Consider the following 22,064-nt stretch of genomic DNA (forward strand, 5'->3'; position numbering starts at 1 on the left):
GACTTCCCAAACTAGCAGATGCCAAGTTGGTGTAAAGCTGCCTCTGTCTTTGCCCCTTAATTTCCTACCACAGGCTGGCTACTCACAGAAGCAACATTAACGTAATCATCATCTGAGAGGGTGTCCAACATGTCATAGACTGAGGTCTTCATCAGTTTCAGTGTCAGGCCACTGACGCTGCCACTCCTGTAACGGAAGAGAAGGAAGAGTTCATTCTGCATCTCCTTTCCTCACTTCCACAAGCATGACCCAGCAACGTATCTTCTCTGCTGTGACATCATGAGGTTGCCTCCCTCTTGTCCCTAACCCATATCCAAGGCAGCTTAACGTTGTTCTTAGCTGTTCTAGCTTCAAAATGCTATAGTGCTTTCCCCCTTCAGCAGGCAACAAACTGTATGAGCTTAACCATGAGTACAATCTGATGTACTTCAATGCCCATTCTGTCAGTGGCACTGTCAGGTCACCACCCGCTGGGATCAGCCCGCCCCAGCACTACGGTCCACTTCTGATTGGTGTGGACATACTCCTCCCCTCAGGTTTCAGACCCTCTGTTTCACCACCGTCCTTGCTTGCTTCTTTCACATAGAAGTGATTCTTCTGCCTATACCCAGTAGCTCCCAGCAACAACAGTTGATGAGTCTTCATTACAAGCTTGACTCAAATCTACCCCAGATTTAACCCTTTTTTAAAAAAAAAATTCACATATAGGCCATAGTTTAAAAACTAGTTGATTAGGCAGCAAATGCCAGTAAATGTACCTGAGACTTCTGAGTAAATAAGTGTAGGATCAAAGTGTTAAATGCTATGATTCTTCCATCTAGCCTTGAGAATTAATTTTTGGCTGGAAGAGGTAGAAGGTAAAAGAGGAGATTCCTGGGATCAGCAAATCAATATAGACAGACTTGTGGCTTTAAAAGCTTTCCAGTCTTATTGCTGACTACTCAGGAATATGTTATGCCAAATTAAATAGGATTGATTTTCCAGCAAAATGGGTTTTAGCATATGCACGGATTGCATCTAACCCCCCTCCTTCATACATATCTGGGCCTCCAAAAAGCTGAAGCAATATGTCCCAGCTTGGCACTTCACCCAAGCTGCTGTATAAGACTGCAGCCCACTGCCCACTAAATTCCCAAAAGGCATTTAGAGCTGACCTTGGGGAAGGTATGAAAGAGCTGTTAAGGAGGGACTTGGACAAGGGATTATGCTGTCCAGAGATTAAAGCAAGAACGAAGAAGAAATTTAAAATAACCCTGCCTTGTTTTTGTTTAGTATAAAATGGGGCAGACAGAAACTTGGCCAGGCCCACATTCCTCACAAAGCCATTTGAACCCACCTGGGCACTAGAAACAGGATACAGATTGGTAAGAGAAACAGCAAATTTTGGGCTGGTCTAGTTTGCTGCTGACTGAAAGGGAGCAAGAAAGCCCTCTATGCTGTACACTCTTGATGAAAGAATGGCTCACTCGTGTCTGTTCACCAAGTGCAGAGCTTCAGGAGGAGCGTCCATTGAGTGGTGAGGGAGGAAGGGATCACCTGCTTTGTCAGCCAGTTCAGCCAAATCAACCCTTGTGACTAACGTGACGAGAGCTGTTGCAGTCAGTTCACCCTCACATGCAAAGCACTATGTATGTTGCAAGCCCCTTCCATCATTAACTTATGCTGTGGAGATGACCCCATCCCCCCACCCCGGACCTTCAAATCCATTTCAAGAATTTTAGCACCTTTACTGGAGTCCAAACAATGAAATTTAGTCTGAAACTCTGACCACAAATGGCAAATTGTAGGGAAAAACACTTACACGTCCACAATGATCACCATGTCCTTTGGAGATGAGGCTCCTTGAATGTACCTGCATTAAGCAAAGAGATAGATAAAATGAGAACTTGCATTCAGTAGCCTTTGTGATCTTACAGAACAGCAGAAGCTATCACTACCGGGCCTGCTTTACTATTTGGCAGGCTGAGGGAGCTCCCTTCAGGGGGAGGTTTTGGGATGCTATTACAGAGAAGTCGACCATTAATGATTTCATTATTAAGAGAGCGGGAGCATTTGAGTGCTCTTTTCAAGGCTCCAAAGTGTCTTGGGCTGAGCTGGTTTTGCTAAAGAGATGGACAAAGAAAAGTATGGCTGTTGGCATAATAATTAGTTCATACAAGTCACATTTATATTTGTGTTCAGTAAGGCTGAAATGTGACTGACTTTTAGTTGGGAAATCAGAGCAGCTTAACAGAGCAAATGGAAAAAAGAAGCTTGTATATATTTGCTACTCTGATCTACTACCATTTGTACATCTGGGCACATTTCTCGCAATTTCTGTGTGACCAAGAAATTTATAAAACGATTTTTAAAAAGGAATACAGTCTAATTTTAAATCACTTTTGATTTACTTTTACTTCAGTTTTCAAAGCAAAAAGGAGCATCTCCCCTGAGTTGAACTCTACTCCTAGTGACCATACAGACGCGTTTGTGTTATTGGGGGGCAATGGTACAGCCGTGGTTTCCTATTGCTATTTTGTTTCTGGATGCACCAGTCTAATCTACAATCCTGAGATTTCCTGATGGTTGACTATCCAAGGGCAGACCAGGACTAATTCTCCTTACCTTTCCAAGATCAGCCAAGTAAGGCCTGCCAGCTGCTGTGGACTTTTTAAAAGACTGGCAATGAAACTACAAAGATTGCAGACATGTGCCCTCTTTAAACGTAAGTTTGTTAAATTGTGGCCTTTTCATTGCTTTTAAATGAAAAAATATTACACTGAGCACCTAAACAAAGTCATTTCCTACTTCTTTAGATGAGCCCAAAGTATAAGTACAGCTAATTGATCTCCAAAATATATCCTTCTTGACACACAATCAAGTATTCTGTAGATTCCAATTTCCTCCAAATACAATGTTCTTTTATGAAATAAGCCTCAATATGTGTGTTTGGGTGTGTGTGTGTGTGTAAACAGCTACACTAAAACAAACTAGATTTCCTAAGAAACTTACCTAATGTTGTTGCTGTATATTACCTATTGAACAATTTGGGAATGTGTAAATTCTCCCTTCACTAAGCAACCTTTAAAATTATTATTATTATTGATTAAAAGACTTTAGTCATGCCATATGTAAAACTTAATGTGTATGTATTTTCTATTTGTGACTATTGAATAAAGGTATTTCTTTTTTGTTAATAGTAATCCATCAACTATTATTTTGGAACCTTCATTTTCTTTATTATCTGTGAAGTCAATATACTGGCTATTTTTTGCTATAAGATTTATAAAGAGAAAAACCTACACCTATAAAACAGCATTGTGAAATCAAAGTTATACATAAAATATATGTATATTCATAAGCTGATAAGCCTATAGGCTTTGTATGCCATCATAAAATATTTTAACACTGTGAAGTGTCAGAACAGAATGGCTTTTGAACACTGTGCAGTATTATTGTAAAGGAGGGAAATGCAGATTGCTACAGTATGTCAGAATTCTTGTATAGATTTCCATTGCTTTTTCTTACTACAATAAGTGAATGGTAATGAGTGGGATTCTGATTTATGACCGGGAAATACAAACATATATGCAATCTTGTATGCTATAGAATTCCTCATAAGTTTACCTTGTCCAAGCTTTATACTGATTTCTACACAATGCCAAGCTTTTTGACATTTATTCTGCAGTATAGTTCTCGCTGGGTTTGGCAGTTTTAGCACATACAATGCTAAACCAGTGGCCTGGCTTCTACACAACCCTATACCATAATAAGCAGCTTTGTCTAACCTGCTAAACAGCAAATGAAAAAAATTATATTCTGAACTAGGCTTTTATCCTTTCAGGCTGCAAATGAGGGCATCAGATATCTGGAGGTAACTACATATGAAAAGAAAATCCTACCATAGAGATGCTGCCAAGTAGGGAGAAGGCTACGCTGGAAATTTTCCTCAGGATACGCTAGTCGTGTTTACTCAACTTACATCTTAGCTGCAGCAAATGCTTGGAGAAAGTAGAGGGAAATGATGGTGGTATTATGGGATAATTTTGCTTCATACATTGCACTAAGTCCATGGTTTGCTTAACCATGGCTTGCTCAGCAAGCCACAGTTACTGGATTCATACAGGATAAATCTTAAACTATGGCTTAAATGCACAATGGTTTGGTTCATGAATTGTGCTAAGCCAGAATCAAGTTAATTCCCATGTAATCCCATATAAAATGCCTTCAGATGCGCAACCATCTTCAATTTAATCTGAGATTCTAGAAAGGCACATGAATGCATACATACATACTTAACATGCTATTCCCTTTTGGGGTAAGCAATATTATGCGAAGTGCAGAAGAGGCGTGCTAAATAGTAAGACATGAATGAATGAATGAATGTGTCAGAATGAATGTAAAAGATAAGGAAAGCACATTCTTATACAGAGCCATTTTTTTTGCTTCTTTTAACAAATATTCATCCCCCAAATAGGTTATTGCACATTTTAAAATTTCTCAATTTTCCCATTTTTCATAAACCTTCTACCAAGGTATAGAGATTCATCAATGTTTTAGTTCTTTTTACCATCTTTTATCCTGTCGTTGTTACCAGGTGGGCCCATATATAGCACTAACCATCATAACTTTGGCCAAGTGAGGCTTTCACATAACTCTTTTTAGTAAGTTAGAGAAGATGCAGATTAGGTTAACTTATTTAATTATGCCTGTGCCGCATGTAACATTCCCTGTTAACAGTAAGGATGTTTGGGTACATTTTGGACACATTTTGGGCAGTATTCCAGAAACATACCCCAAATCCTAGGATCTTTAAGCTGGGCACTACCTTGCAAGCCAACATATTGTGGGCTGCATCACACCAGCTAGAAGGCATGTGCAAGATGAGTGTGTCCCTTATGGGGGAAATTCCCCACACTCAACTGATGAATGGAGACCACATGATCTGCTTGAGCCAAGTTTATTAAACTGCCCAGTCCACAAGGTTCTGCTCACTGAGGGAAAGTACAAACAACCATTATATATTGTACAATAAATGCTGATTATTAATGATGTTGATATGCCAATCATCTTATTATTTTGATAGCAAGTGCTAGATTTATGCTTATAGTGTAAAATATACAATTAGCCAAGCGAATGTCTTCAAAAGTCATCTTTTGTGGTTAGTTACTTCTCATTTCCCCATCTAAAAATACTAGTGTTGTTGCCATAACACATGAGCTAGCGTTTGCTAATACACACATATATATACACGCATACATACACACACATTCAGGAATGCAGCATGCATATTGTATCTTCCAACTATTAACCCCTCGTCTAGATCAGTGTTGTCCAAACTCGGCCACTTTAAGATGAGTGGACTTCAACTCCCAGAATTCTCCAGCCAGCCATGCTGGCTGGGGAATTCTGGGAGTTGAAGTCCACTCATCTTAAAGTGGCCAAGTTTGGACAACACTGGTCTAGATCAAACAAGCTGTGGAGGGTAAGCCAATTAGCAATGCTAGGTGGCCTCAAGGACAGGGAATGGACTGCAAGATCACATGATCTGCTGCTGTACCTCCTATTAGCTTAATAAGCTCTGTTAAATTCTACCATACATTTTTAGTAGTAATGATTGTGCTGACACACGTGTATATATTAAGATTCTACCTCACCCCCATATTAGTGGTTTCAAACACCAAACCTGATTGGTATATTTTAAAAAACTGGCAAGAAGACATCACATCTCCCTTTGTAAACAATAAAGAACATCTTTTACAATTCCCCTCATTTTAAAAGAACACATATTAAGCCCAGCTAAATGTTTTTTCTCTATAAAGCTCTCTAAATAACCTTGGCCCTGTTTCTCTCTCTCTCTCTCTCTCTCTCTCTGCATAAACTGATTTACAGAGTTAAGTCAGAATAATCTGAAGGGTGGGGAGCCATGGATATACCCATTTCATTTAAGAGACATTATATAGTGGGCCAAACTACTATCCATGCTGTCCAATTTTTGAAAACATAATGCACTGGCTTTTCATGTAATTAAGAAGTTCTAGTTTGGGTGATGGCAGGAACATCTCTAGCACTTAGATGCTGAAGCACACCTACATCTGCAAGCAGTATACTTGTTCTACAAAAGTCTATAAAAAAAGGCCGTGGGCTCCAGCATCTTGTTTCCCATAAACCTACTTCACATAAGCCATAATGTGGTTGGTTCTTTTGGGCTTAGCACATTATGGGATACCATCCATCACAGCCTAATGTTAAGTCTGAGCTATACTGGCATGGCTTGTTCAGCAAAACATGTTGGCAGTGCTATGTGTAAATACAGCCACAAGGGTCTCCAAGAAACTCACAAACAGGGAATCAAGATGAGGGATTTTTCCTGTTGTGGCTCCCCATCAACTGTTAGTCAAAGTGACACTATTTCTCATCAGAAAACAGCTTACAGCCATCATGATTAGAAGCCCTTGACATAGGAATCTAGTAAAAGCCATGATGATGTCAAAATACATGATGATGTCATGATGTTATGGTTCATATTACATCACTTGGCCTCATTTGCCCCCCACTCTGTGAGTACCCTGATTCTCCCATGAAACTGTTTAACCCCCTTTAAAACTGTCTAAGCTAGAGTTATTACCTTGGTATGCAGACTATGTTTCATAGATATTTGCACAACATGACTACTCATGGCGAACAACCATAGTTTACTCAGTTAACCCAATTTTCTTGGTGTGCATGATACACTGAACCATAAACCCATTATGGGTTTGTGCAACACTCTAGACTAAAATGTAATTGGCTAATTTGTGGCCACAGGTTGTGCAAACATAGTCATGATTTGATTAGGCACAATGCTTCCCTTTGGAGTTAGAATTTTCTTCACACAATATTTAAAAATGCACATTGCCCTGTTTCCATTTCAGTGTCTTTTTGAAAGTGTTCCTGACCCTTTTGATGGGTTAATTTAACTTCTCCAAACTGGACCTCTTTGTTGCTCCACTCTAATGCCAGATCATTTATGAACAAGTCAGAAAGCTGCACACCCAGCACAGAAGTATGGGGAAATTCACTATTTACATCATTCAGTACAAAACCTGTCCATTCATTCCTGCAGAGCTTCTTTTTCTAGATAATCACTGACTCCTAGGAATACCAGTCCTCTTATCCTAAGACTGCTCGTATTAAGGAAGTGAAAAGGGTGGATGGGATTGGGAAAAATCATAGGTCCCCTGTTGAAGAAAATCCATAAATATAACGATCCATTAGTGCCAGTATCCACATGCTGTTAATGATGTAGCCTGACTTTCCCTCTGAAAAACATTACTCTACTGGCACTCACTCTCTCTCTCTCTCTCTCTCTCACACACACACACACTCCTTGCCTTCCTGTAGTTTTTCTTTCTGCTCAGTTCTGTATCATCTTCCCCAGTTAAACCCCTCCTCTGGGCAATAAGGGGAGAGTGCATGTGAATGCAGTAGAGTGGGGTGACAGTCAGGAACATTGGCTCTAGGGGACACATTTTTCCTTTTGATGTTTGCAAGAAACTGACAACCCAAGAATGGATTTTTTAGCTCTTTCACACTCTCTGGTTCACTCAGCTCATCCCTCTTTTTACAGCTTCCTCATTTTTATGTGACAGGAGACACCCTCTGGAAAGTTGCTCATGGACCGAGAAGCAGACTGCTTGCCTGCCAAACTGAGTTATTCCCCACTAGAGTGCAAAAATGCACTGAGAAGCATTAAAAAAAAGAAGTTCCTTCTGCAGAAACAACATACCTAGAAACCATCTATCTATCTATCTATCTATCTATCTATCTATCTATCTATCTATCTATCTATCTATCTATCTATCTATCTATCTATCTTATCCATCCATCCATCCATCCATCCATCCATCCATCCATCCATCCATCCATCCATCCATCCCTGTATGTATACAATCTCAAAATGTGTAATATAATCCATAAGCCAGTTTTTTTCAGGCCTTCTCCCCCACTGCCTGACATAATGTACTACAGCTTCTATCATCCCCCAGCCAATGTAATGTTTATTTCTGGAAAAAAACATTTATTTCCCCCCTTCCCATCTCCAAATCATAGGATTTCCTTGACTGCATAATTTGGAATATCAGTGAAGTATTTCAAGAAATCTCACAGGGCAGAAGTACCCATCCAGTATTCCTTCTGTATGTAAGAACTCTACTGTTTGCTCCTAAGGCATTACTTTGGAGTACCCTGTATGAAGTATATATCAGAAATATATCATACAGTAGAAGAGCTATAATTCTTCAAACAGATACATGGAATCATAAAAGCTGACCCAAATCTGTCTGATGTCTTTATATTACTGTTTTGTTGATCATTATCAATTGAACCAGAGGGTGCCAAAGGATGGTCATCTTTTAACAACTGAGAAAATTAAACCTACTTTTGTGTAGGTGGTGTGACAGTACAAAAACCTTTGAAGGGAACAGTATAGATCATGAGAGAAGCAAGCAACTTCAGGGAGGCATCTCTGTCTACCTGTGTTTATGTGTTGGACACAAGAAAAGGAAATCATTTGGGGAGAAAGAAGGGCTCCACCATCACAAAGCTACCTGCATGTTATGTACTGTTTGGGAACTATGCTTGGTTTACATTTTGATAGATGACTAAGAGTGTGCAAGAAAAAATTGAGACACAGAAAGTGCCACTTAGCTCTGTTAAAAATTCATTGTGATGTTAAACTGTAAATAAAGCTAATGTTTCCTCCTATGTCTACATAGAGTCTGATCCTTTCGTCAAAGAAGCTAGAGGGAGATGTGATGGCACGAGCTGGCTCAAACAGGATCAGTCCCAGCATGAATTAATTAGTGCTTAATTACTATCAATTATTCAGCATTACTGGGAATTGCTTGTAAATGGACAGCCTTTGATTGCTAATCCCAATTACTAATGTTTTCTAATTGGAAGTGATTATATTTTCTTTGGGGGTGATGCTGAGCTTTATGCCTCATGTGCAGCAAAGAAACATACTGCTTTCTTCTCATGCATCGTGGTGTATATATTGCAGTGGGAAGGAGATGGCTCTGCTGCATTTTCCCTGCCTTGTCTTGTCTTCTAGGACCAGAATGCAGTCTTGCAGACCTCTTGGAAGGGCACTGGACTTGAAGGGCACTTCACCGTAAACCACCCTGAGTCTTTGGAAGTCGGGTATATAAACACCTCCATAAAATAAATGAACAAACAAATGGCAGCAACCTCAGAACTGAACTCTCTTTGAAGTTTTTAAGCATCTTCTAAACTGAAGTGTAGCTCCAGTTCATGTTACCTGGAACATCTGCAAGGTTGGAGGAGCAGTAACCTCCCCCATCTCAGTTATCACACAAAGTAAAGTACAAGCCGAGCCATCCATGCAAATACCCATTGGCTGGGTTTGCACATTACATTAAGCTATGTTTTGTTTTAGCTATACTTTGCTGAACATGTCAGAAACAAGCTTAAGTTAGCACTGCAGAAGAGTCATGAAATCCTGCTTGCTGAACAAATTTCTGGTTTGTTTTCCTTCAGTTTTAGCTGTGCTCATCACACAGGTCTGTAGATTGGTTAAAGGTTTGAGTGAACCACAAATTGACCAGGAATAGGTCAGAAATGAACTTCAATGGGTTACCACTAAGGCTAGTTCAGGACTCCCAGGTCCTAGTCCAACATTTTAACTATTACATTGTGCTGGGATGTTATGTAGCAGATGGCAGCAAAGAGAGTTGTTTTTATCTTTTTGCTCCCATCTAGCGGTGATCTGGACATCTGCACCTCAGATATGTGCCTTAATATTATGGCTTACTGCAAACTCAACCATAGAGTTACTGTTTATGTGATTTCTGTCTCCTTTTAATGGGTAGAAACAGCATAAATTGGGCCTCTACCCATACATTATCTCATGGGTGGGCATCATGTGGGTATTAGCCTAATTTCATGCAGCCTTCAGACTACTTTTAAAAACCTTCTCTAGTTTAAACACTGGGAAAAATGATCTGTCCCAAAAAAGAAAGGAGGAGAGCAAGCACTATCAAAAAGAAGGTAGCTGATTGGCTCTTCACAGAAAAAAAGCTTTCCTGCTTTCTGCATTGCTTCAAATACTTCCATATGGGGATGGAAATCCAATAAGGAATCACAATGACTCCTCCCCATACAAAGATTGGATGATGCTATATCTGAAGGTTTGCTAAATCATGAAATTGTAATCTTCCCCTGTGTTTTTTAAGTAATTAGGAAATAAATATTACATTCCAGTGAATACCACTGCCCTAGGGGGTTGGTTTCCTTTCTTGGGCTTAACAATCCGGGCTCTAAGTAGAGGAAAGTTACAGCTTGCCCACCAGCTGAGCTGGTTGGGTTAGGCAAGGCGGTCCAAATGCAGTAATCCTTGTATGCCAATATCAGTAGTTTTGAAGTAATATTTATTTCCTAATTACTTAAAAAACACAGGGGAAGATTAAAATTTCATGATTTAGCAAACCTTCAGATATAGCATCATCCAATCTTTGTATGGAGAGGAGTCATTGTGATTCCTTATTGGATTTCCATCCCCATATGGAAGTATACCGCATACTGCTATGGCAAGCAGAGGCATAAGTGAAAGGCACACCTTTATTTTATTTTACTCCCTGAGTAAAATAAATCTGGGGTGGAAGGGAAGAGTGCGGTAATCAGTTACTGGCTGGCAGCTGAGAACTCAATTGGCTCTCTGTTCTTTGTATTTAGCTGTTGATCATAAAGAGCTTCTGCTGATTTTCTGGCAGTTTCCTGGAAAAGAAAAGCTCTATCCTCTTAACATCCCACTTTCCCAAAAGGTCTAAAATGGTTAGAACAGCCTAGAGCAATACTGAGTGGGCTGTAAATTGAAGTCAAAAGGGTCTGGTGGTGGAAAAGCCGGTTGTCTGAAAGTCTCCTTTACTTGCTCCATATATTTTAACTGGGAGCCATTGTAATGGTCATCTGATACCTCAGTAAGAGGAACCAACTCTCCTCTGGTGCCTGGGGAAGGTAAAAACAGATTTAAAAAACCAATTTCATCAGAAAGCAGCAAACTTTATTATGTTTTCTTATATGGGTACTATGCTTCAGGGGAAAAAAAGCTATTTCTAAATTATTTATTGCAGAGAAAGCTGTACCAAACCAAACCAAACCAAACCTCACAAAACTGATCTGACTGAATTAAGCTTGTTCACATTAGCTGAGCCCTTAAATCAGTTTAATCTACCTGAATTGGCCCCAGTTCAGTTCAAACAATCATCGTTCAAACAATGAGACTCTCTTCTCATTGTTTTTGTTGCATAGCATTTCCTTCTAGTTATCTCAACCATGGTAGTGTGAGAACCTTTATAAAGCTCCCAGAACCACTGTTGCTTCAAACACCCAACTAGTAATCCTCACCTGGGGACGCAGTGGTGCAGCGGCTTAATGACGCTGAAAGGTGCCGGCCAGAAATGGTTGACACTTCAGCGGTTTGAGCCCAGCTCCGCGCAGCAGAGCGAGCTCCTGCTTCCTCCCCAGCTCCTGCCAACCCAGCAGCTCCAAAACGTACGTGAGTAGATAAATGGGGATTCTCACCCCGGTGGGAGGAAAAATGCTGGCGGCGCTTGCACGGGAGACGGGAGCAGTTGCCGGTAATGCGGAAGCTGCGCACGCCCGAAAAAGGCGCAAAGCCACGGAAACCCCACCTCCTGAGCTCGCCAGCTGGGCTCTGCTCTAGGAAGGAGGCCATGGCAAACCACTTCTGAAACACCTTGCCTTGAAAACTGCAGGGACTCGTCCAGGCAGTCACCGCAGAATCGGTAACGATTGAGTACGGATTAAAAAAAAAAAAATCCTCACCTAGAATGCATTCGGACTGCTGATTGCCAATCTGAGTCTGTCTAACCACCTTAGAGGTAAGCTCCTCCCCGAAAATATTAAATTGACATAAAGAAAAGACAGGTTTCTGTCTCTAACAAACCAGATCTTGTCCTGCGCCCAGAGGGAAGAATAAGACTCAAGCATATGAGGGAAGAGAGAGATCTGTTTAGTGTACTATGCAACATACTACAGAGAAAGGCTCATTTGCCACAAAGGGAAAACTATGGAAATGGTTGGAAGATGAAGTGGTCTTTTTTAACCCATTCCTCCTCATATGAGACCCCACTTTGAACAAAATGCCCCATAAAGAGAATGAAGGCTATAGGCTTATTCCACAATGGGAATGGAATGGGCAGTGGAATTCAGAGGGATTCAGCTTTATGCCCCAACAGTTGCTTCCTTCAGAAAAGAGAAGACGCTCCCTTGCTGGCCATCAGTTACCTCACTCAGCAAATTCTCTGCAAAAAGCACAATATTACTTTTCTCTCTACTCCATCCCTTACAGTCCACAAGTGAGGAAAGTTAATAATGATTATGCAGCAATTGTCAACAATTAATTGGAATGGTACGGTCATTAATTTTTTTGCCAAAGAAAATCCAATCGTTCGGAGTGCAGACTGCCACCCGCCACTCAGTTCTATCTGTCAAGAGGTGAGACAGCACGGTTGAAAGTATAATTGCCCATCTGGCCAGCTAATGTTTGAGGAGGCAAAAACGCCACAAGTGAATGTACAGTAAAGAGAGAACCCATAAACACCTGCAGATTAGTTTTCTGTAACTTGTTGGTGTCTCTTATCATTTCATACATACTACTTATGCCTCTCAGGTGCCCACACCTGGGTAAAACGTTCACACGTTAGACATACTATCCATATATTCCCTCAGTCTTACTCATACAACATTCCTATCCTATTTGCACACTCAAGGAGACAAGGCTGATCTTTTTATGATGGTGTTTCCTCTAATGCAGAAAAAAAGGTAGAAGTTCCAAGTATTTCAACCTGAATATGTTAGATATGGTTAATTTTTAGTTAGGGCTGATAATAACATATCCTCAGTACACAATTTCTAGGGCTATGCTGTTGACCCCGTTCTTTGAATCAGGGTATTCTTGAGCTGGAAAATGAGATCAGGCAGGACACAAACAGAATGCTTTGCACTGATGTGTGAGTTCAACCAACATTACCCAGATGCAATAAGGCGTGTTTCAGTCACAATAAATAGTTTTTTTAAAATGCTCTAAATAAATGTGTTCGTGAAGCAGACTCACTTCAGGTCAGTACAGAACTGAGACAAGGCTGTATACTCTTCCCTTAATTATTAAATATATATGCTGAATATATATTGAAGGAGGCTGCGTTGGAAGAAGATGAGCATGGTTTTAAAATTAGATGAAAAAACATCAATAATCTGCACTATGCTGATGACATTATTCTGATATCAAATGATCTGGAAGCTCTAGAAATGAAAGTCAAGGAGTATGGTGAAAAATTGGATTAAGATTAAATAAAAAGAAGAGCAAATTAATAATAACAGATCCAGAATATTGCCAATGAAGTTCATACTGACAATGAAATTACTGAAGTGGTGGATATCTTTTGCCTTTTAGGATCAACTGTCAACAGTAAAGGAACCAGCAGTCAGAAATATGTCATAGGCTAGCCCTTGGGAGAGTAGCAATGAAGGCCTTGGAAAAGATATTCAGATGCAGTGATACGTCCATACCTACAAAGATCAGAATCATGCAGGCAATGGTTTTCCTTGTAATACTGTTTGGAAGTGAAAGCTGAACTTTGAAGAAGCAGGATAGAAAGAGTACTGATGCTTTTGAACTTTGGTATTGGAGAAGAATCCTGAGAATACCATGGACAGCTGAGAAAACAAACAAATGAAACATTGAACAAATCAGCCCAGAGTTTTCTCAAGGCACAAATGACCAGGCTCAAATTTCATATTTCAGGCACCTTATGCAAAGACCTAGCTCTCTGGAGAAGGCTCTAATGCTGGGAAAGGTGAAAGGAAAGAGAAGAGGACGACCAGCAGCATGGTGGATGGACTCAATTACAGAGGCAATGGATACTCTGTTGGAAGACCTGAAGGACCAAGTTGGGGACAGATCATCCTGGAGAAAATCTATCTATGTGGTCATTAAGAATCAACACCAATTTGATGACACACAATCATCTAATAAATATGCTTTAAAATAATTGGTCATCAAATTGGCCAGGGAAGAGGTGGCCCTGGATTTACTTCTAAACTGTCAGCCTTCCCAGGTAGACCAGACAGGAAACACAACCAGATGAGCTAACTGTACTTTATTGTAAGGCTACAATAACAGAATCTTGCAAGTTTGATAGTACAAATCTCCTACCATCTCTTTTAGTGCCTGAGTAGTTAGGGAGGTTCCTTTCTGAGACTTTTTCTCTGCCCATTATGCAGCTGTGGACTATGCCTTCTCTTATCTGATGACACATAATCATCAAATCATCAGCCAAGATCTCAGGACAGGGGCAGTGGTGTGGCAATTGTCATCCAAGAATCTCTTAAGCCTTTAAGCAGTGCTGCTCCACAGGTTGCCAATTGTGAGACCCTGTTCATTAAGTTGGGCTCTTGGGATCATTTGGGATTGTTGCTACTGCACCAGCTTCCCTGTTCTGTAGCAACCTCCCTGCCTGAGCTGCTTGTCTCTATTTCCGGGTTGGTGGTGGAGTTCCCCAGGTCTTGGGGGACTTAAATATGCCTTCTCTGGGAGTGGGGTCAGAAGCAACTCAGAAGTTCATGGCTACCAAGACAGCCATGGGCCTATCCCAGGTCATCCAGGACCCAACATGGGACAGTGATCACATGCCTGATCTGGTTTTCCTGTCGGAGCAGTGGCAATGTGATCTGGAATTGGTGGAGCTTTTAGTTTCCTCCTTGTCATGGTCAGACTACACCCTGATTACCGTGGGATTTCTTAGTGCTGATACCCGCTGCAGGGTGGCAGGACCTATTAGATCTGTCCACCCTTGGTGACTGATGGACCCTGATGGTTTTCAGAGAGAGCTCTGGGCTGTTCCTGCTGGTCTGCTGCACGGCCCATCTGGGGCCCTGGTAGCTGCTTGGAATAAGAGGGCTGCTGAGACCTTGGATCAGATCATGCCTATGTGACCTCTCCCCACTTGTGGATCTTTTCATTCCCCATGGTTTACAAAAGAATTGTGGGAGATGAGATGAGATGAGATGAGAGAAGAGACATCTAGAGCATGGCTGGCACTTGACAAGGGACAAACTTGACCAAACACTTCACCCCTTCCTCAAGGAACCATGCTGGATCCCACCATACTGGACAATTTTCATCCAGTATCTAACCTCCGCTTTTTGGGGAAGGTAATTGAGAAGGTGGTCACATAGCAGCTTCAGAGGACTATGGATGAAATGGATTATCTTTTTTAATAATATTTTATTGAGATTTTAAAGATACATATTTAAAAGTTAGAAATAGAAAAGAAAATTTGAAATACAAAATATAAAGAAAAGGAAAAGAAAAAGTGAAGTAAAGTAAAGTAAAAGAAGAAAAGGTATGAAAAATAGATAACTTCCAATCTACCTCTGGTCTTAGAAATAATAAGGCTATCATAAATGCTAGTTTTTAATTCATTAAATAAGAATAATTCTTTGTCTAAATATATCCCATTACATTTATAATCTAATCTTCAAATCCCCATGTAAGCTTCACCCACCTGCATTTTGCAAATAGTCCATCAATGGTTTCCATTCTTTAAGGTAATAATTGTTTGAGTTTTCTTTTAATAAGCAAGTCAGTTTGTCATTTTCTGCCATGTCCATCAGTTTTAACAATCATTCTTGTATTGTTGGTAGTGTCTGGATTTTCCAAAATTGTGCATAAAGAAGTCTTGCTGCGGTAACCATGTATTGAGTAATTCTAATAAGGTGTTTTCCTATTTGAAAGTCCATTATCCCCAACAGGAATACTTCTGGTTTAAATGGAATCTGTATTTGTAGTATGCTCTGCATCAACATTTGTATTTGAATCCAAAATTTCTTTGCCATTTTGCATGTCCACCACATATGGTAAAATGACCCCTCTTGGTGATTACATTTCCAACAAATGTTGGAAGATGAAGTGGATTATCTTGACTCCTTTCAGTCAGATTTCAGGCCTAGATATGGGACGGAAACAGCATTCATGCTGGTCATCCTTCTGGATGGTCTCTGGTGGAAATGGGATGGAGGTTGTGCAGCCATCCTTGCTCTGCCTGACCTCTCAGTGGACTTCAATGCCATCAACCATGGTATTCTTCTGAGTCAGCTCCAGGGGTTGGGGGTGGGCAGCACTGTATTGTGCTGGTTCTATTCCTTTCTCTGGGGTCATTTCCAGTTGGTGGTGATTGGAGAGGAGAGATCCCGCCCTTGGTCCCTACACTGTGGGGTTCCATAAGGATCAGTGCTTTCCCCTCTCCTATTTAACGTCTACATGAAGCTGTTAGGTGACATCATCCATCGCCAGAGGGTGAGGTATCATCAGTACACTGATGATACTCCATTATACCTTTCTGCCCCTGGCGACTTAAGCGATGCTGTGGATGTCCTATCCCGGTGCCTGGAGGCTGTGGGGGCCTGGATGTGGAACAGGTTTCAGCTGAATCCTGTCAAGACTGAGTGGCTCTGGGTTTTGGGGCCCTCCAGCTCAGGGACTGTGCCATCTTTGGCTCTGGATGAGGTTGCACTGCCCCAACAGACCTGGTGTGCAACTTGTGGGTCCTCCTAGACGCACGACTCCTGCTTGAAGAGCAGGTGGCAGTCGTGGCTAGGAGGGCTTTTGCACAGCTTTGTGTTGTGCGCCAGTTGTGCCCATTCCTGGACTGGGAGGCTCCGCTCACAGTCACTTATGCCCTGGTCACCTCCCAAATAGACTACTGTAATGCGCTCTACATGGGGCTGCCCTTGAAAAGAATCCTGAAGTTTCAGCTGGTGCAAAATGCAGCAGTGCGGGCAGTTATGTGTGCCCCTAGAATGGCACATTCCACCTCTGCTCCGCAAGCTGCATTGGTTGCCAGTTTGCTTTCGGGTCCAATTCAAGGCGCTGTTTTTGACCTTTAAAGCCCTTCATGGCATGGGGCTGGATTATTTGAGTGACCACCTCCACCCAATCACATCTGCCTGCCAACCGAAGAGGTATGCTGTGGGTCCCATCTGAAAGAGTTTCATCTGGCAGGACCCAGGAGGTGGGCCTTTTCTGCCGTGGCACCCACCTTGTGGAACATTGTCCCCCCTGAGGTGAGATTGGCCCCATCCTTGACATCCTTCCGAAGGTCCCTTAAAACATGGCTGTGTCAGCAGGCCTGGGGATCTCAAGGCAATGGTGAGTTGATAAGATGGCTGCATTGTTTTTAACATCAACTAACTATACTATCTTGTTAATAATAATATTGCTGATGTTTTTTTAATGGTAGTTTTTAACATTTGGATTTTATGATTGTTTTTACTGTAAGCTGCCTTGAGTCACTTTATAGTGAGATGGGTGGCTATATAAATGGGGGAGGGAGGGAGGAATGGAATGGTCTACTTTTCTTTCTTTTTGCTACCCAGCCAGGACTTCCTGCTCAAGATGCCTTTCCCCTTTCTATTTTTACAAGCTAGCAATGCTTGTTTGAACAAGAAATGTAGCCTCTCGGGTGAGAGAAAAAGCAGATAGTACAAAAAACACCAATCACCTCTTGTGGGAAAAGACAAACAGACCTTTTTAGACACGGGCAAAATCAAGGGCTGAACAGAAGGTTGTTTACCTTCCATTTACAAGGCAAAGGCACTATAATTTCCTTTCTATGTCTGTGTACGTACTATGTCTGTAGGAAGTCTGTCCTCTTCCCCCAATTTACAAAAGCTCCAAAATAGATAGAGGAAAATTAAATCCAAAGCACTCTGCACTTGCCCAGGCATAATTAGTATTGCCAAACCAGCGCCTTTACCTGGGCTAATCCCAGCTGATTCAATCACACGGAACTTGCTGGGTGGCTAAATTGATGATTGCAGCTTTCACTGAAATGCAATCTGTCACCACGCACCGTATTTATCTCTCTGTCCTTCCAGCTCCACTCTTAGAGAAGCATTTATTTTTCTATTTTTCTCTCTCTGCCACCCCCTAAAGTGAAAACCCAACCCAAGCTGCCTGCAAAGTAAGACAAAATTTACAATTGCAACTTCGGTGGGAAGGGCGGAGGAATCCTGCCTCCTTTATCTGTATCTAACGTTATAATCCATCCATCTCGCCTGCCTCGGCTCCCTCTTTTCTCCCGAGACACAATGGGAGGGAGGGGAAGAAGCCGAAGCAGGTGAGAGCTGCAGCTTGGTTGCCCCTGCCTGTGTTATTGTATCCATTTTCCAATGGCAACGATGTGTGAAATGAAAATTGGACAGAGCTGGCTGCTCACAGACCTGGAATTTCATACAGACGAGCGGAGGGAAGGAGGGAGCAGAGAGACCGAGAAGATGTCAGGGAGGGGGCAGAGTCTGCTGGATGGCTGCGCCCACCCATGGCCTGAGTAAGCCCCACTTCAGCTTAATAGACCCTTGGAGTGGAAGTACTGCGCTCATTTGCATTTCATTACTCCAAATGCTCTGCTAGCTCAAGATATTTGAGAGAATTCACGGAAGCAGAAAAGTTGAAGAGAAACCCAGAAGTCCCCCCCTCCTCTCATTCCTTTTGCTACATTCCAGCAGCCCATCTGCCATTTTATAAGCATCCTGGTACAGGAAAGGCTGCCCTGCGTGTCACAGATTCTCTCTCACGTGTGACATATTCCCTGCCATCTTTCAGTGACTTCTTCATTGTCACAAAGGCTCTTCTCCTGGTGAAGAGTGGGGTAGAACATAGGGTGTGTGTGGGGTGTGTGTGTGTGTGTGTGTGTGACATTGCAACAATGCTTCTGCAGAAATGGGTTGTTCTTCCCACTTTTTCTCTTCTCTCTTACCACACCCCCAAAAGAAATGAGATAGAAAACATATTCTGATCAGAATCTCTTAGTTGCTCCTGATATTGATCTGCAAAAGTATTACTAAATATTCTTTTACTAGTCTGTAGAATATGCTAAGTGAAATGTTAATTTAAGAAATCACAGTGTTCTCATTTCATTCTTTCCTTTACATGAGAGAAATAGGTCATCAAACCAGGAAGTTTCGTGTAATGTCCAAGATTGGGAACCTGATTAAATCAAGTCAGACAACTTAGCAAGTTTAAAGCTGGCTTATCATCATGGAGTGTTTAGGCATACTTAAACTTAATCCTGGGTTTGGACAAAATATGGAGGTGTTCCTGCCTGGTTTGCTTGCCTGGTTGTAAAGGATAAGTGAAGCTGGATTCACTAGCATAGTACTTGCTGACATTGTGGCACATTAGGTCAGGATTTCTGATTAAATGTAACATTTTAAGATGGCCAAGGACTCCTGGTGGTATCACAAGGTTTCTTTACAACTTTGCCTGGGTACTGTATGAGAGAAACGAGTGGAACTCGCAAGAGACCAACTTGAATCAAAACTGTAGTGTATGTCTGGTATTCAGAAACACAAATAATGAGATGGTGGAGATACCATCTACTCTTTTTTTTTTTTTTGAAACAGAGCAAAGACAAAGTAACAGGAGAGGTTGTCCCTGAGAGATCTTGTACAATTATTTTCTTTGGAACTTTGGCATTCATGGGAAGGTGTCAAAAGAGGGTAGATGTGATGCAAAGTCAAAGAACATACGAAAGAGCTGAGGCTTGTATTGCAACACTACATCTTCTATCTTGCCTTTTTTTTATCTCCCTCCCATGGATATTGTTGTTTAACATATTGCTGAAGGATCCATTCAGACAACTGTTTGTTTGCCCAGTGAATAAATGCATGTGTCTTGTTCATTTGATGTAGAGGATCCAGACCCATAAGCAGCATTTTATTATGAAGTGAATATTGCATCTTTCTGGTAATCAAACTGCAGTAAGTTGTTGCTGGAAAAGTGGAACCCTACTTTCTCAATCTAATACTTTTAATTCTCATGCAACTGCTGCGGTTAAAGAAAGGTGCCAGAAAGATGAACTGCACATTACTTCAAAAGTATAGGGGAGCTACAGCATTTTTAAAAAATCTGAATTGAGCCTGGGGACCCAATATAATTCAAGATCTTAATTTGTGTGGGGGAGAGGTAGTTTTATCTTCCCCATGTCTACAATTTAAACTGGCCAAAAAGTGATTCATTCAAAGAAATATTTGAATCATTTCTGGCAATGGAAATTTCAAGCAACCCTCCTCCCAATCTAGATTAGGACTATAATGGAGGATAATATATTAAACCGCCACAATCCCCTCGGCTACTGGGACCTCTTCTGGTTTGGGTCATCTACAGCTATTGCTAATATCTATTTGATGTAATATAATTCCTCTACTTCTGCAATACATGTGCTCCATTTAGTGACCTTACCCCTTTCTGTTCTTTGCTGTTTTAAGTGTATCTCCAGTACACTAGCAAGGATGTACTGATCTGCTGACTGGAGAGGGAAAAATAGAACAGCAAATCACATACACAACAGTCCACGGGCCCTGAGTATGGATAGTCTTCATATCAAACTATGTACATTACTACCATTAGGGGATAGCAGCTGATTGATCATCTTGATAAAAATTGAAACTGCATATTGTTTGACTTAGGCGTTTGAAAAAACAACAACATAGTGTTATTGTTAAATCTAGGCATGTCTCAGCTCTACCTGTACAATGCCAGAGAAAGGTGTTTCCTGGAAGACTGAGATAAGGGACTATGATTTTCTCTGAGGAAGATTAAGATATAACAGTAACAAATAAACTCATTTAAATTTTGAGCAGGCCCACTGCTCTCAACTCAGATGCTAAGTTGTTTTATTCTTTCTGAAATATGCAACATAATAACCGCCTACTCCACTATGCTCCCCTACTTACCAAGGCCTTCTTCGGACATCATACAGGTCAATCTTATTGGGGGCTCTCCATGGGGAAGCTGCAGTGAGAAGAAGCAGTGAAAACTGTAATGATTTTTGAGGTACCAAACGTGTTGACATGAGGGGACTTGAGGAGTGAAAGGGAGAGAGCAAAGCTGACATATAAAGGTTTCTCTGCCAAGACTGGTATTAAGCCACAAAAACACAGACCATTGAAAAAAGTAAAACTGGGAGGAGAAACAGCTGTAACTGTTTTATTCAAATACTCATTATTCTCACAATGCACTGGCCCCAAAAGGAATGGGTCCAGGCCCACATTAATCTGAATGTTTTTGTTTCAGGTTCTGTTTTTTTTTGCACACTTCAAATGCTGTTCTTTGTTTTGAAACATGTTGTGAATTAGAAAGCAATTAACAATGTTTCAGTCAAACAAATCTCTTTGCTTCTCCCTCCTTTGAAAATACACATTTTGCTATTTTGATAAATAATTATAAAGTATATACACCAGTGGGGGACAGAAGTTTGCATAAAACTTGGCTTCCCGGTTTAACCAGCAGTTGGACCTTGGGACTTTTGACAGAACCTTTCTACCCCCGCCCCAGAGTTCTTTGAAGTTTCATATGAATGATATGTTTATTGCCATTTATATTTTTTTATTCCTCTCAGAAGTTCAGAGTAGCATTTTCAGGCACAGAAAATATGACTTCATCACAGCCAGTAGGTCTGGGGAGGGCAGCCAGCAGCCTCAGGGCTTCATATAGGCTTGCAGTCTAATTTTTTATGGCCTGCAGAATACCTGGGGCTGTGCTACTAAAAATCAGTGGCATGAATGCTGAAAACAGATGGTGTGATTTCTCACCATTCTGGGGTGGATACTGTAGTGTAATTCTTACAGAAGGATTCACAGAATTTTTCAAAAGGCTTCACATTCCTCTTCAAAACTCAGATCAGAGTCGTTGGGAGTTGGGCGGCATTCATATTTAATAATAAATAAAAAAATAAAAATGAACCTCGATGTTCTAGTCCTCTCCAAATCAAGGGAGGCAAACTCAGGAAACAAGAACCACTGGGATTTCTGCAAAGAACTTTATTGCTAGTACAGCAAAATCCAGGCTCCTGCAAACCCACTACGGCACTTCTTCAGATCATTCTGTGCCTACTGAAATGAAGGTAGAATTGCTTTGGGCCTGTTTCTCATGTTTCCCCCTCCCCTGGCTGAAATGATTCTTCAGCGGTGGTCCCTTTTCCTCTCCCTTCTTCCCAGGT

The 22,064-nt window shown here is 41.2% G+C and overlaps 1 protein-coding gene across 2 annotated transcripts in view; it reads right to left on the reverse strand.

The window, feature by feature from the left end:
- CACNA2D2 (calcium voltage-gated channel auxiliary subunit alpha2delta 2) overlaps window positions 1-22,064 on the reverse strand; it is a 656,510-nt gene that overhangs the window by 109,777 nt on the left and 524,669 nt on the right. For both annotated transcript variants that reach the window (XM_088134018.1, XM_088134017.1), the window contains exons 8-10: window positions 20,800-20,857; window positions 1,802-1,852; window positions 87-186 (exon numbers count right to left, since the gene is read on the reverse strand). In XM_088134018.1, coding sequence (XP_087990144.1) covers window positions 87-186; window positions 1,802-1,852; window positions 20,800-20,857 — 209 coding nt within the window. The remainder of the gene's footprint in view (window positions 1-86; window positions 187-1,801; window positions 1,853-20,799; window positions 20,858-22,064) is intronic.

Source organism: Python bivittatus, unplaced genomic scaffold (assembly GCF_059951505.1).
Source record: "Python bivittatus isolate LINGU-HERP-01145 unplaced genomic scaffold, Pbiv_v1 ctg000080_np1212, whole genome shotgun sequence".
Classification (NCBI taxonomy): Eukaryota; Metazoa; Chordata; class Lepidosauria; order Squamata; family Pythonidae; genus Python; species Python bivittatus.